Genomic DNA, 15,580 nt, shown 5'->3' with positions numbered 1-15,580 from the left:
TTGAATTATTTTTACTAGATATTTCTATTAATTCTATGAAATATTTATTTTTAAAATAAATTTTTTGCTTTCTTTTGGATTGGTTGTTGCCCTAGAATTTTACATATATGTATAATCTATCGTCAAATCTACCTTAGATTAGTATACTCCAGATTTCTCTCTTATTCATTGTGCAGTTGTTGTCGTATACTTTCTTTCTCATATTCCATAAACACACAATACATTGCTACTATTTTTATTTTAGAGAGTCTGTTACCTTATAAAGCAATGATTCTTAAATGGGGGCAATTTTTCCCTCCAGTGACATTTGACAACGTCTGGAGATAGTTTTTGTTGTCACTACTGGGGAGGGTGTTACTGGCCTGTATTGGGTAGAGGCCAGGGATGCTGTTAAAAGTCCTATAACACACATGACAGCCTCCCACAAAAAAATAATTATCATCTGGCTCAAAATATTAATAGTTCTCAGGTTGAGAAACCTCATTTTAGAGCATTTTTTAAACTTTTAAGCTCAAGGGTACATGTTCAGGTCTGTTACATAGGTAAACATGTGTCATAGGGGTTTGTTTTATAGATTATTTCATCACCCAGGTATTAAACTTAGTAACAAATAGCAATTTTTCCTGATCCTCTCCCTCCTCCCACCCTCCACTCTTCAATATGTCCTAGTGTGTGTGGTTCCCCTCTATGTGTCCATGTATGCGTTGCCACAATTTCGCTCCCACTCGTAAGTGAGAACATGTGGTATTTGGTTTTCTGTTCCTACATTAGTCTGCTAAGGATAATGGTCTATAGCTCCATCCATGTCCCTGCAAAGAACATGATCTCATTCTGTTTTTTTTTTTTTTTTCTTAAGACCGAGTCTCTTTCTGTCGTCCAGGCTGGAGTGCAGTGGCACGATCTCTGCTCACTGCAAGCTCCGCCTCCCGGGTTCACGCCATTCTCCTGCCTCAGCCTCCCCAGCAGCCAACACGCCCGGCTAATGTTTTTGTATTTTTAGTAGAGATGGGGTTTCACCGTGTTAGCCAGGATGGTCTCAATCTCCTGACCTCGTGATCCACCCTCCTTGGCCTCCCAAAGTGCTGGGATTACAGACGTGAGCCACTGCATCTGGTGGATCTCATTCTTTTTTATAGCTGCATAGTATTCCATGGTGTATATGTAACAAATTTCCTTTATCCAGTCTATCACTGATGGTTATTTAGGTTGATTCCATGTCTTTGCTATTGTGAATAGTGCTGCAATGAACATACGTGTACATGTGTCTTTATAATAGAATGATTTACATTCCTTTGGGTATATAGCCAGTAATTGGATTGCTGGGTCAAATGGTATATCTGCCTTTGGGTCTTTGAGGTATTTCCACACTGTCTTCCTCAATGGTTGAACTAGTTTACACTCCTGCCAACAGTGTATAAACGTTCCTTTTTCTCCACAACCTCCCAGCATCTGTTAGTTTTTGACTTTTTAATAAGTCATTTTGAATGGTGTGAGATGGTATCTCATTGTGGTCTTGATTTGCATTTCTCTAATGATCAGTGATGTTGAGCTGTTTTTCATATGATTGTTGGCTACATGTATGTCTTCTTTTGAGAAGTGTCCATTCATGCCCTTTGCCCACTTTTTTATGGAGTTGTTCATTTTTCTCTTGTACATTTGTTTAAGTTTCTTATAGATGCTGGATATTAGACCTTTGTTGGATGCATAGTTTACAAAGCCTTTCTCCCATTCTGTATGTTGTCTGTTCACTCTGCTGATAGTTTATTTTGCTGTGCAGAAGCTCTTTAGTTTAATTAGATCCCATTTGTCAATTTTTGCTTTTGTTGCAATTACTTTTGGCATCTTCGTCATGAAATCGTTGCCCATGCCTATGTCCTGAGTAGCATTGCCTAAGTTGTCTTCCAGGGTTTTTATAGTTTTGGGTTTTACATTTAAGTCTTTAATCCATTTTAAGTTAATTTTTGCATATGGTGTAAGGAAGGGTTGCAGTTTCAACCTTCTGCATATGGCTAGCCAGTTCTCCCAGCACCATTTATTGAGTAGGAAATCCTTTCCCATTGCTTGTTTTTGTCAGGCTTGTTGAAGATCAGATAGTTGTAGGTATGAGGTCTTATTTCTGGATTCTCTATTCTGCTCCATTGGTCTATGTGTCTGTTCTTGTACCAGTACCATGCTGTTCTGGTTACTGTAGCCCCGTAATATAGATTTAAGTCAGGTGGTGTGATGCCTCCAGCTTTGTTCTTTTTGGCTAGGATTGCCTTGGCTATTCAGGCTCTCTCTAGTTCTGTGAAGAATCTCAATGGTAGTTTTTAATAGGAATAACATTGAATCTATAAATTTCTTTGGGCAGCACTTTCTTTTAAAGTTTTTATCAAAAATTATTTGTCATTTGTTTAATGATTAATGCTAAGGAAAGGTATCCATATATCCTGGTGCCATGGTATGCCCCTGTAGTCCCAGCTACTTGGAAGACTGAGGTAGGGCCTGGGAGTTTGAGGCCAGCCTAAGCAACACAGTGAGAACCCATCTCTAAAATTAAATAAGTAAATAAAAAGATTATACAAATAATGTTTACAATACATACATTAGGACTGGGGAGTTCCTGGGAAGAGAATCAGTCACTACTGGACATGAGGAGTATCGGTCTTCAGGCAGTCAGCTCTGTAAACTGATTCAAATGATTAAGAATTTCAGTCCCAGTCAACAAGTATTTATTCATTACATACCATAGTCTCTGCAAAGTCTTCATGGAATAACCTATTCGGTTTAGCTATAGAGTACTCTTGAGCTATGGAGAAGGTAGATCTGGACATGGAGGTAATTTTGCATGTTTTTCAGTAGAAGATCATTACAAAGCAATCTTTCCTCTTATTATTATTATTATTATTTTTGAGATGAAGTCTCACTCTGTCACCCAAGCTGGAGTGCTGTGGCGCGATTTTGGCTCACTGCAAGCTCCATCTCCCGTGTTCACGCCATTCTCCTGCCTCAGCCTCCTGAGTAGCTGGGACTACAGGCACCCGCCACCATGACTGGCTAATTTTGTTTTTGTATTTTTAGTAAAGATGGGGTTTCACCGTGTTACCAGGATGGTCTCAATCTCCTGACCTCATGATCCACCCGCCTTGGCCTCCCAAAGTGCTGGGATTACAGGCATGAGCCACCGTGCCCAGCCTCCTCCACATATTTTGTATTGTGCAGTTTATTCGAGTGAGTCATTTAAAGCAACTAGTTCATACACGTAGGCGTTGTTGCTGACATAATTGGTGGAAATGATATTAAATAACAAATAATTGTTTTTATAAGTTTCCTCTGCTTCATTAATTTTATGATTGTGGGAGACCATGTGACTGGATATCAGCATACAGGACTTTGTATCAGAATATGAGCTTGGCAGTCATAAGAGATCACTTACAATTCTCCACATTTCTGTATTTTCATCTGTAAAACTCCATAAAGTTTTTTATAAGAATAAACTGTAGCACCTTATTCATATTGGAATTCAACAGTTCTTAGTTCAAGTCTCCTTTCAGAAAGTTTCACTGTGTTTTTAAAGCAGATTAATAAAGATAAGATCTTGACTGGTAGGTGAGTGAGTGGAATTTATTTTAAATACGAGGGCTGTCCAACACTCGCACACCAAATTCATTTACATATTGCCAAAAGCCAGAGGATATTTACGATAAGTTGCAAAAATAGCTACAAATTCTTTGTAGCCCATTTTGTTAAGAAATGCAATCTATTAACCCACCTCTTGATGTGAGCTAGTACTATGACTTGCTTTGAATAATAGAATGTAGTGGAAGTGATGTTGTGAGTTTTAAATTTCAGCTCAAGACAACTGCTGTTTCTATCTTGCACAGGAGAGCTTTCCAGCACCTGTGACAAGCCTCAGCCGGCCTGCAGGATAATGAGCCCACATGGATGGAGACAGGCCCCCTATCCCTGCCAAACCTATTGATGCTACAGAGATGTGAGGGAGCCCACCTGAGAAAAACTGAACCTGCCCAGTACATAAAGACCACCCAGGTGGGCTGAGCACAATTTGCTGTCTTACAGAATCATGAGGAGATACTAAACCATTATTTGAAGTCATTAAGTTTTGGAGTACTTTGTTACATAGAAAAATCTGACAGATACAACAGTCTTCAAAAAAATTTTGTTTTTCAGCAACGTCTGAGTGCTTCTGTGGCTCACAGGCTCCCACATGCCTAGAGAGCTACAAGGAGAAGGTTAAATGAATGAGGAAAAATCGATAGGCTTTCCTAGCATGATGTTATTACCATTACCATTATTATTATTTGTCTTTATGTAGCGGCTACCACTCGGGAATAGTTGCTATGTGTCAGACACTGGATTGTATTTAACTTTATAATTGTACTTATCTATCATTTCATTTTACCATATTAACTATCATCTAATAATTTTCCTTCTGTTTTATAGAAAATAACCTTAAGGCTCAGGTATTTTGAGTGACTTGCCCAAGGTGCTGCAGCTGATAAAATCAAAAGCAGCATGGAATACATATTTATCTTATTACAAAATCTATATTATTTTGACTTTGCTACACTAGACTCTGTTATTGTTGTGAAGCACCTTTAACTACTGCAAGATAGAAGTCTTGGCCTTCAGAGTAAAACTTCACCAGTGCATAAAGTCAGACTAAAACAATTTGAAAATTTACAGAGTCTTAGAGAATGTTATAACTGTTTATTAGAACTAACATAAATTCTGCCTAATTTCTTAGAGGGCTCTTAATGATGTCAACTGTAATGGCACATCCTATTGCTATTTGGTTATGGAATCAATGGCATGTCAATAAGTGCTTTCTAAGAAAATTATTGGACAAAGTACTATTTTGAACTCCAAATTTTATTCCCACTATTAATCTATAAAGAGGGCCTTTTCTCTTTCTACTACACAAAGATAACAAATTAATTTTTGTTAAAATGGTATACTGTTCTTCTGAGTTTCATTTACTTACTATTTTACCTTACATTAAAATTATGACCTGAAGACAGAAGCAGCTGGAACAAGGTTCACTGTGTTATGGCTGGATTAAGCAGGAAGAGGAGAGAGATAAAACTAGGTTAAAGATAGAAAGGGCATCTATTATCTCTTCAATGACTTTGCCTTGCTTGGACTTTCCCTTTACCTCACAGGATGTGAGATCTGAAACAGCACCCTCAACTTCCTATCCAAGATACAATTCTAATCCCATGTTTAACACCCTAACTTCTTAACTGGAGCTAAGATATTTAAACTGTAATGTTAATAGGTGAAATTCTGGAGTACCATCGCAAAACATTTTGTTCATTTGCCAAAATCCTAAGGAATTTCCATGAGATACATAGCAGGTAAGTCTGGATACAGGAAAAAAGATAAAAATGTGTTATTTGCTACACAGCAAGAAGGATATTGAGTGGTAAAGGGAGAACATCTCAAATGGGACCTCAAAAACCCTCTTCATTCACAATGGCAGGAGTAGAAAGAATAAAGCCACCTATAGGGTCAAATACCTCTCCTAACCATGTCAAGGCACTGGATTCTGAATTCACACAGAAGGAGACACTCGCCTATCACTCCTCACAAGGATCCATGGCTTGCCCCATGGCATCTCATCTTTACTACTTACCAGCTGTGTGACCCTGGAAAAAGTCCTTCAACTCTCTGGGCTTTAATGTCCTCCTTGGAAAATGAGGATGATATTAAAATATGACAAGTATATATATGTAAAGAGTCCTAGGAACTTTTTACTCCAGGTACAGTATATGTATATTCCTCACAACTGCCTAATGAGGTACCTCAATGCCTCCAGCCAAAGACCAGCAGTAGCATACCTTTCAATAAATGAGTCAGCTTTATTGTTCATTGCAATGATGGATAAAACTCAACATGAGAATCGTGCAGCCCCTCAGTAAGAGATTGTTGGAACCAAAGAAGTAGAACCAGGAGAATACATATATTAAGAGAATGATGCAAGGAATTAATTTTTGCATCCGCAGTGGTGGGCTAAGCAAGTCAGAGATCCACTGGGAGGTAGTTGTCAGGAAGGGCAGGCTGGAACTCTCAGCACAGGCTGATACGCTGTCCAGAGTGGAATTTCTGTTTCCTCAGAGAAACCTCAGCTCTGCTGTTAAGGCTTTTCAACAGCTTAGATTAAGCTCACCCAGTTTTTCTAGGATAAATTCTTAAAGTCAACTGATTATGAACTTCCATGACATCTACAAAATATCTTCACAGCAACATCTAGATTATTAGTGTTTGATCTGATAACTGGGGATCAGAGTCTAGCTGACACATAAAATTGACCATTAGTCAATTGTAAGGTTTGTGCTTGTTTTAGGTGATTTTGGGGAGGATTTAAGAAAGAGAGATTTTTGCTTTTAATTGAATTCTGACAGAAAATGGAGGGTTGGGGTGGCAATGCTATGATTGGGTAGCTTCATAAATCCTACCTAGAGGGACGGAAGACTATCCTGAGGCTACAGATGTGATTGGTAAAGAAGCAGCAATCACTCCCTAGAGAGATGTACCTGGTCATTTTTGTGGTTTGGACAATATTCATGTTTTGTCTGGGTTCAGACGTGATGACTGAGCATTCTGGTGTTCTGTCTCAATTCACTGTGCTCACAAAGTACCTGCCTGCTTCTGATGTCCTATGAAATCCTTTATCTTCAACAGGAGAACCAAAACCACCTGGGAGTGCCAAGCTAGCTCCTAGCAACCCCGAGGCCTTGTTAATCGCATCCCGGCAGCTCTCAGGTGTCAGGACACTTTTTTTGTTTCACCTTTTTTTTTTTTTTTTTTTTTTTTTTTTTTTTTTTTTACAATTTCTGCCAGTGGGAGGTAAAGCATAGTGCTGAGAATCTCAAAGGGCCGTTTAGCAAGGACAGAGTGATGCTAAATAGAAGTTCCATTAACTCATGTTTTCTATTACATACAGAAAATAGATGCATCTGAAAAAAAAAAATAACAAGTTTCCCTCTAACGACTAACTTTAGCTCAATCGCTAGTCCCTTGCAAATATCTGGAATTTTAATATGGTAGGATAACAAATTTTAAAAGATCTGGTAGTTTAAGAAAAGAAAACCATTTTTCTAAGTTGGTGCAATTCTCCTTATTCTACCCTCAAGTTTTGACTTGACATTCTTAATTTTTTTAAACAATTCTTAGAGTAATTGAGCCTGCCAAATTTTAAATATAATCAGTGTCCCTAAATTTCCTTTAAATATATTCAAGAAGCACCAAAACACAGAATGTAAACATTACTCAACGCAAAGAAAAACTGTATAAAATATCATACAGTTACTATAGACAACACCATCTGACATTATAACCTCTTTTTATCGCCCTGGCGAAAACCACCTGGATCTTTTGAGAGCTTGAGAAGAACCTGCCAAACTGGATTTATACAAGTAGAAAAAGCAAAGGTATTTCTCAGCTACCACCAGCAGAGATCCCTAGGTAGGTGGGGTCAACTTAACATTGGAGAATTCCATATGCACTATGGAAGCAAAAAGAAAAACAGCTAACCCACATACAGAAGCCAGAGAAAGGGGAGGGGATGGGGACTGCCAGGTAGGAAAATCGACTCAGGGAAAAATTCCTGGAGCTTGTAACCCAGAAAATCCTGAAGGATGCCATTTAATTGATGACCTCGTCTATCCATGAGGCCGCTCAGAAATGCCCACCCTGCCTGGGCGACAGAGCGAGACTCCGTCTCAAAAAAAAAAAAAAAAAAAAAAGAAATGCCCACCCCTGGCCAAGGTATGGTGGCTCCTGCCTGAAATTCTAACACTTTGGGAGGCTGAGACAGGCAGATCACGAGGTCAGGAGTTCGAGACCAGCCTGGCCAACATAGTGAAACTTCATCTCTACTAAAAATACAAAAATTAGCCGGGCATGGTGGCAGGTGCCTGTAATCCCAGCTACTTGGGAGGCTGAGGCAGGAGAATCGCTTGAACCTGGGAGACAGAGGTTACAGTGAGCCTAGACCATGCCTTTGCACCTCAGCCTGGGTGACAGAGTGAGACTACGTCTCAAAAAAAATAAAAATAAAAATAAAGAAAAGAAATAAATGCCCACCCCTCTTGCCGCTGGCAGACATGCACACACAAGAGAAGATTCCAATTTAGTGTCCTCCCTCTATTCACAGAACATTTCCTCAAGTCCACTCTGAATGGAGGCTGCATCACAACCAGGGGATTGCCCTGTCTCCTCCCAGGGCTCTTAATACAAACTCTTCCACTAGTAATTGAGGTGTCATCATAGGAGATTTTTCTGATTGGCCAAAACTTGACCTGACAGGGTTCGGTTTGGGTATCTTTAGATTTCCTTGTCTCGAGGTCCTTACAATTGCTCTAGAGCTCAGAACGGCAACTGCTGAGGCTGCCTTGGGAAAAGGATGATCCTAAACAAAGCTCTGTTGCTGGGGGCCCTTGCTCTGACCACCGTGATGAGCCCCTGCGGAGGTGAAGACATAGTGGGTGAGTGCATGAGTGAGGGATGTTCTCTGGAGCTGGAAGACAGGAAATCGAAGGAAAAGAGAGAAAACAATTTGCAGAGAAACTAGAGATTTCCTAAGGGCCCTTTCAGTATTAAGAGATTTAAAAATAATGGCTGTTCCTCCTTCAGGAAACCAGAGCCCCAACCTACTCTTTTTGTTATCTATGGTGTTGACGTTCACTAAGGACGCTATTCTGTTTATATTCTATTCAGTGACTACAGCCTGGAGGTCTCTATGTCATCCCATCATGATTTCCTCAAAAATGAGTGAGATTTCCATTGGTGGAGAATTTTTTATTATTAAAAATGCGTGAAGTGTCACTCTCAAATTTCTCTGAACAACTTTTGAAGTTTTTCGTATGTCTCCTGTAGTTGACCTTGGGGTAAATAGTTCCATCAATTATATACTGTATAGATATTAAGAAAAATGCCCTTTTCTTTCTCTCAGACTTACATTTCCACATGGGAACTGGCACAGGTGGGGAGTGGGTAGAGGAGTCCAGCAGGCTGAATGCCTTCAACAATCATTTTATCACATGGTCCTCACTTACTCTCAGCTGCCTCATATGTGTCATCTTACAAATAATCAAATAAAATGGGCATGTAGATAAGCTTTATAAATAGTGAAAACATGAATGTCAATTTTTTCCATATTTCTATCACAGGTGTAGCTTCACATTTCTTTTCTTTAGCAAAATAAGGAATCCTTTTATTTTAAAATTGAAAATTTATAGCAGAAAAACTTGGTAAATTAAATCATTTTATTATCAAATTATCAACCCAAATTACCTGTTCTTCACCTCATCTAATGAAGTCCTATAAAAAGAAAAGTGGTCCAGACATGGTGGCTCATGCCTGTAATCCCACCACTTTGAGAGGCCAAGGCAGGAGGATCATTTGTGCCCAGGAGTTTGAGACTAGCCTGGGCAATATAGCAAGACCTCATCTCTACAAAAAAGAAAACTAAAAATTAACCAGGCATGGTGGTGCGTGCCTGTGGTGCCAGCTACTCAGAAGGCTGCAGTGGGAGGACCACTTGAGTCCAGGAGGTGGAAGCTGCAGTGAGCCATGATGGCACCACTATACTCCAGCCAGGGCAACAGAGAGAGACCCCGTCTCAAAAAGAAAGAGCAAAGAAAGAGAGGAAGGAAGGAAGGAAAGAAGGAAGGAAGGAAGGAAGGAAGGAAGGAAGGAAGGAAGGAAGGAAGGAAGGAAGGAAGGAAGGGAAGAAGGGAGGGAGGGAGGGGAAAGGGAAGGAAGGATGGAAAAAAGAAAGAAAAAGGAAGGAAGGAAGCACAGTTCCTTTTTATAAGAGACCAATTATTTGGCCCCTTATAATTATTAGTCTCCTCTATCTTTGTTGTCCATCTCTTTCCACCTCTCTTCATGCATTCCCTTCTCCCTCTTCCTTTTCAGGATCCATCTCTGGCTCCCTGCTCCTTTATAGAGATAGACAGTGGGTTTGTAAAACAAAAGTTGAAAAGTTGGATAGCTAAAGGGAAAGTGAAATGGAAGGTACTCTAAACTTTCACAACCTTATTAACTGTGGCTGCTCCCATTCTGATTTTGTTTGGCAGTGGAAGTTTCACCGGCTTCTCCAGAGCACTTGGCTTCTTTGTTCCAAATTTTCTTTCTTCAACCTCACACCAGAGTGCCCTGGTCAGGCTCGGCTCATCCATTAGGCACAATGTGGACAGTGCAGGGGAGCCTCCATACTGTAAAGCCATATAAGAATGTTTTAACTCCTTTTAAAATTAGGAAAAAAATGAAGTTTTGGAGCCTAAGAAAATGTTTTAACTTTTAATTCAGCCTAGATTATATTGCCTTTATACCAATTCAGTCATAAAACATAATTTTCCATATTTTTATGGAAGAAGGGGCCCATACAAGCAAGAGTACTTGTGGATCACAAGTCAGAACGCAGCCCTGGTCATGGCTGATCCTGGCCTTCCTATGGTTCTGCTAGCTGTGTGCCTGTCCGTCTTCCCCAAAATCTATGTGATCCTCCAATACAGCAACTGTCATTCAATACACATGTTTGAGCACACAGTGAGCTAAGTTTTAAGGATTCAAAGATGGAAAGTCATGCTGCCTCCCCTGCAGAGGGTGCTCAGACTAGTGATAGAAACTGTATGGGGTGAAAGAAAGCAGAAGGCCATTGCTGAGCAGGCAGTGGACTCAGCAGAGGCTGAAATATACAAGTGACTTGGTTCCAGCTGGGCCAGCAGGGTGACCAGATGAAAAGAAGGATTGCATATATTCCATATATATTTATGTTTGAACAAAGAATCAAAGTTTATTGCAAGGATAAGGAGGCTTTGTTGGAGGCTCTGTTAAGACCATCCGGGGCACTTATACTGGATAGGGAAGAAGGTGAGCTGGAAGAGGAACAGACAAACTTGGACGGCCAGATGTTGAGATGGAGGAGTTGGAGGTCATAACGTGGTCAAAAACATGTTGATGAGAGGCCTTAACAACTACAAAGTTGTTAACTTAAGCAGAAACCTCAAGGATGGATTTTTGGATTTCTCCAGGAAGTCCTAAAAGATAATTTCATTTCAGGGAGAAAAACAACAGACCACTGCAAAGACCAGGGAACATGAAAGGATAGTGTAGTTTGGTTTGCTTGGCAGATACTTGTGAAGGATGTTGGACTGTAAGACTGTCGATATCCTCCTCACAGAACTTACTACAGTACATTGTAATCTGCTCCCTTACCTACCTGACTCTTCCACTGTTCAGTTTGTTCCTTAATAGTAGACCATGCCTGATTGGTGTTTTACACATCCCCTGCTATGTCTGACACTTGTGGATGCTCAGAAAGTGGGGAAGGAAGGAAAGATACGATGGTAAAAGGCTTACACGTGTCTTGACAAGCATGTCCAGTTCGGCTCATTTGGCTGGACTTGTACTGCATGGCTGCCATTCTGCTCTGGCATCCTCAGACAAGCACACTGCCCATTAGAGGAAAAAGGGTTTAATTTACCTGAGTCCTCAAGTGAATATAAATGTTGAGTCAGAATGCTGTAGACATTTAGTAACCTCCTTCAAAGGAAAAAAAAGGTGGGAAAAGGTGGGGGGAATGACAGAAATCCAAAACTAAGTAGAGCTTCCACTTTTCATTTCAGAAGAAATCAGTTGCTCTCCTCTAAGGACCATTACTATTAACAAAACAGAGACCTTAGAAGGAAGCATTGTTTATTTCTTATATATTTATTGTTATATATGTTATTGTTATATATTTTAACCGCAATGTTATTACCACTCTTATTATACTCTTTCTTATACCCTACAATTGTTAGCAGAAATTATTTTGAATTAATAAGATCCTGCATGCACTTCCTTTTTTAAAAAAAGAAAGATCTCTGTGTAGAGTGTCCTGTTCTGAGCCAGTCCTGAGAGGAAAGGAAGTGTAATCAATTTGTTATTAACTCATGAAAGAATTAAGTGAAAGATAAATCTTAGGAAGCAGAGAGAAGTAAACCTAATCTATGACTAAGAAAGCTAAATACTATGATAACTAATTCATTCCTTCTTTTGTTCATTTATATTATTTAATAACAAGTCCATGATGTGCCAGGCACTCAGGAAATAGTAAAAATTGGACATGCAATATTCTGCCCTTGTGTAGCGCACACTAGAGTGGGAAAGAAAGCGCACTTTTAACTGGACAACTACCAACACGAAGAGGGGAGGAAGCAGGGGCTGGAAATGTCCACAGACTGTGCCAAAGAGGAAGCCCTTAATATTTGAATGTCAGTTTCTTCCATCATTTTGTGTATTAAGGTTCTTTCTTCCCCTGTTCTCCGCCTTCCTGCTTGTCATCTTCACTCATCAGCTGACCACGTTGCGTCTTACGGTGTAAACCTGTACCAGTCTTATGGTCCCTCTGGCCAGTACACCCATGAATTTGATGGAGACGAGGAGTTCTATGTGGACCTGGAGAGGAAGGAGACCGTCTGGCAGTTGCCTCTGTTCAGCAAATTTAGAAGTTTTGACCCGCAGGGTGCACTGAGAAACTTGGCTGTGGGAAAACACAACTTGAACATCCTGATTAAACGCTCCAACTCTACCGCTGCTACCAATGGTATGTGTCCACCATTCTGCCTCTCTTTACTCAATCTATCCCTTCATGCCAAGTTTCATTATTTTCTTTCCAAGAGGTCCCCAGATCTTCTCATGGCAATTGCTGAAGTTTTATCATCTCCCATCTCTAAAATCACATATTCCCATGGAATACAAGGGTCTTTCCATTATCCATTAATTAAATCCTTCTAGGAGAGGTCTCATCAACCTCCTACTTTATTAAACATGCCCACAGAGAGAAGGGCACAGGAATAAAGCAGAGGCAAAGTGTCGTTACTCCCAAGAGAAGGTACATAAGACCTCTTTGACCAGCAGGAGAGGAAATGCTGGTAGGAGGGCTCTTCCAGGATGTAATGCAGAAGCTCAGGGCAGAGCTACTCACACTTCACATCAGTGCTGTTTCCTCACCACAGAGGTTCCTGAGGTCACAGTGTTTTCCAAGTCTCCCGTGACACTGGGTCACCCCAACACCCTCATCTGTCTTGTGGACAACATCTTTCCTCCTGTGGTGAACATCACATGGTTGAGCAATGGGCGCTCAGTCACAGAAGGGGTTTCTGAGACCAGCTTCCTCTCCAAGAGTGATCATTCCTTCTTCAAGATCAGTTACCTCACCTTCCTCCCTTCTGCTGATGAGATTTATGACTGCAAGGTGGAGCACTGGGGCCTGGACGAGCCTCTTCTGAAACACTGGGGTAAGGATGAGTTCCACCGTTTTTTGATGCTTTCTTGTCTGTCAAGTTCAGAAATTCCTGCCTTTTACTCTTATAACCCAAAACTTGTTTTCCACCCTTCATTAGTCTCTTTTATCTTTTTCTTGAAAGAATAAAGCAACAAAAGTGGAGATGTATTAAAAATGAAAGTACACTCCACAGGGTGGGAGCAGGCCTGCCACTTCATGGATTTCTAATGATAGACTTCACTCTCCTCCCTAAGCCGGGGGCCTTGAGTCTTTGCAGAGCCAACCCTCCACCCCATGCCATCCCACACACGTGCACACGAGCACACTCTGCTTTCTCACCTCAACAACTTCACTTCCACAGAGCCGGAGATTCCAGCACCCATGTCAGAGCTCACAGAGACTGTGGTCTGCGCCCTGGGGTTGTCTGTGGGCCTCGTGGGCATTGTGGTGGGGACCGTCTTGATCATCCGAGGCCTGCGTTCAGTTGGTGCCTCCAGACACCAAGGGCCCTTGTGAATCCCATCCTGGAAGGGAAGGTAAGCATTGAGACTTGTTAGAGCTGAAGCCTCAGTATGAGAGGAAGGAAAGTGGGAGGAGGCTGTGGACATGAATGGTTGAAAGTTGTAGGGGAATTGGGAAGTGGTATGATGATGACATAGAAGTGGCCTAGGACCCATCAATCTCATGTCTGTCCTGTTGCAGGTGCATCACCATCTACAGGAGCAGAAGAGTGGACTTGCTACATGACCTAGCATTATTTTCTGGCCCAATGTATCATATTCCTTTTTTCCTCCAAATATTTCTCCTCTCACCTCTTCTGTGGGCCTTAAATTGCTATATCCGCTCAGAGCTCATAAATGCCTTTGAATTCTTTCCCTGACTTCCTGATTTTTTCTTTTCTCAAGTGTTACCTACTAAGAGATGCCTGGGGTAAGCCACCCAGCTACCTAATTCCTCAGTAACCTCCATCTATAATCTCCATGGAAGCAACACATTCCCTTTATGAGACCTATGTCAAATTTTTCCATTTTTCATCCAGGGCTGACTGAAACGATGTCTAAGAATTGGGAGGCTCTTATGTTTCAAGCCAATTTAACCTCATTTCCCAGACCATTTGTCATGTCCAGTAACACAGAAGCAACCAAGTACATTATAGCCTGATAATATGTTGATTTCTTAGCTGACATTAATATTTCTTTCTTCCTTGTGTTCCCACCCTTGGCACTGCCACCCACCCTTCAATTAAGGCAACAATGAAGTTAATAGATATCCTCTGCCTTTGGCTCAGAATTGTTACATCAAAAATTTTTAAATCAAAAAGTAAGTCTGTACTAATTTCAATATGACTTTGGAAAGTATGACAGAGAAATAGGTTAGGATAAAGGAACTTTGAATCTCAAAAATATCAATAGTGAAAATTTATTCTCAAAACTTTAAGTTTGTGAAGAATGATGACAGTAGAAAGCTTCCTCTGCCCTCCTCATCTTGAGGGAATAAAAATTCCTTAGGCAGGAAAAGAAATGGAAGTCAGCAAAACATTAGAATAAGACGATAATGTGGGTATCTGAAAAGGAACAAGTACTTATTCCTCACATAGGGTTAGTGACAATGGGGAAAAAGGATGGGAGTAGAAGCTGCAGACATATCTAGGAGCCCTAGAATAGAGGCGCAGTCTGCCTCACCTCCTGAATGAAGCTTTGCTAGATAACCATGTAGCTTTCCCTGTGCCACCCTGGCATGAAGGAGACAGTATAATAAATATGGCTGCAGGATGTTTCTAGAAAGCATGCCGATAAAAAAACAATGCCAATATCTTCAGAAATCCTCAGCCCTTTCACCTCACCCCTCCTGGCTAAGGAAAGCACTAGCTTATGAGACAAACCCTAGGAGGAACAACACAGTTGAGACAGTGTAGCAGCAGCTGTGGGTGCTGTGTCCTCCACTGTGTTGGCTGTCTCCTGGCAGAAACTCTTGCAGAGGAAATGGGTCAGCAGTGACCTCATGGCTCTAAACAGCTATGAAATCTGTGAGGATATTTCTAACTGCGCTACCTGCATCAGTGAGTTTAAATTTTAATTGGAGAAAAAAAACCAAAACATTAACGCAGTAATTGATACAGTGTAGTTTGGTACAAAGAACCCTAAATCCAAATCCAGGACTCAGCACTTTGAAGCTAGTATTTTAAACTTTATAAATGGGTAAAGTAGCTAACATTTCTGGCCTTATTTTTCTCATGTACAATGTAGGAATGATAATAATTTCCTCACAGAGTTATTGATGGAATTTGAATAATCTTGATATAGA

General features: G+C 40.6%; 1 protein-coding gene across 1 annotated transcript; it reads left to right on the top strand.

Annotated features, from left to right (window-relative positions):
* The first annotated feature begins 8,342 nt into the window (after positions 1–8,342).
* On the top strand, positions 8,343–14,149 carry LOC105470432 (HLA class II histocompatibility antigen, DQ alpha 1 chain). The gene is made up of 5 exons (XM_011722414.3): positions 8,343–8,489; positions 12,347–12,595; positions 13,008–13,289; positions 13,638–13,812; positions 13,979–14,149. Exons 1-4 carry the CDS (start codon positions 8,408–8,410, stop codon positions 13,790–13,792), a joined length of 768 nt encoding a protein of 255 aa, XP_011720716.2. The 5' UTR covers positions 8,343–8,407; the 3' UTR covers positions 13,793–13,812; positions 13,979–14,149.
* The last annotated feature ends 1,431 nt before the right edge of the window (positions 14,150–15,580 follow it).

Source organism: Macaca nemestrina, chromosome 5, assembly GCF_043159975.1.
Source record: "Macaca nemestrina isolate mMacNem1 chromosome 5, mMacNem.hap1, whole genome shotgun sequence".
In the NCBI taxonomy this organism is placed as follows: domain Eukaryota; kingdom Metazoa; phylum Chordata; class Mammalia; order Primates; family Cercopithecidae; genus Macaca; species Macaca nemestrina.
This window is presented reverse-complemented; position numbering and strand designations above follow the sequence as displayed.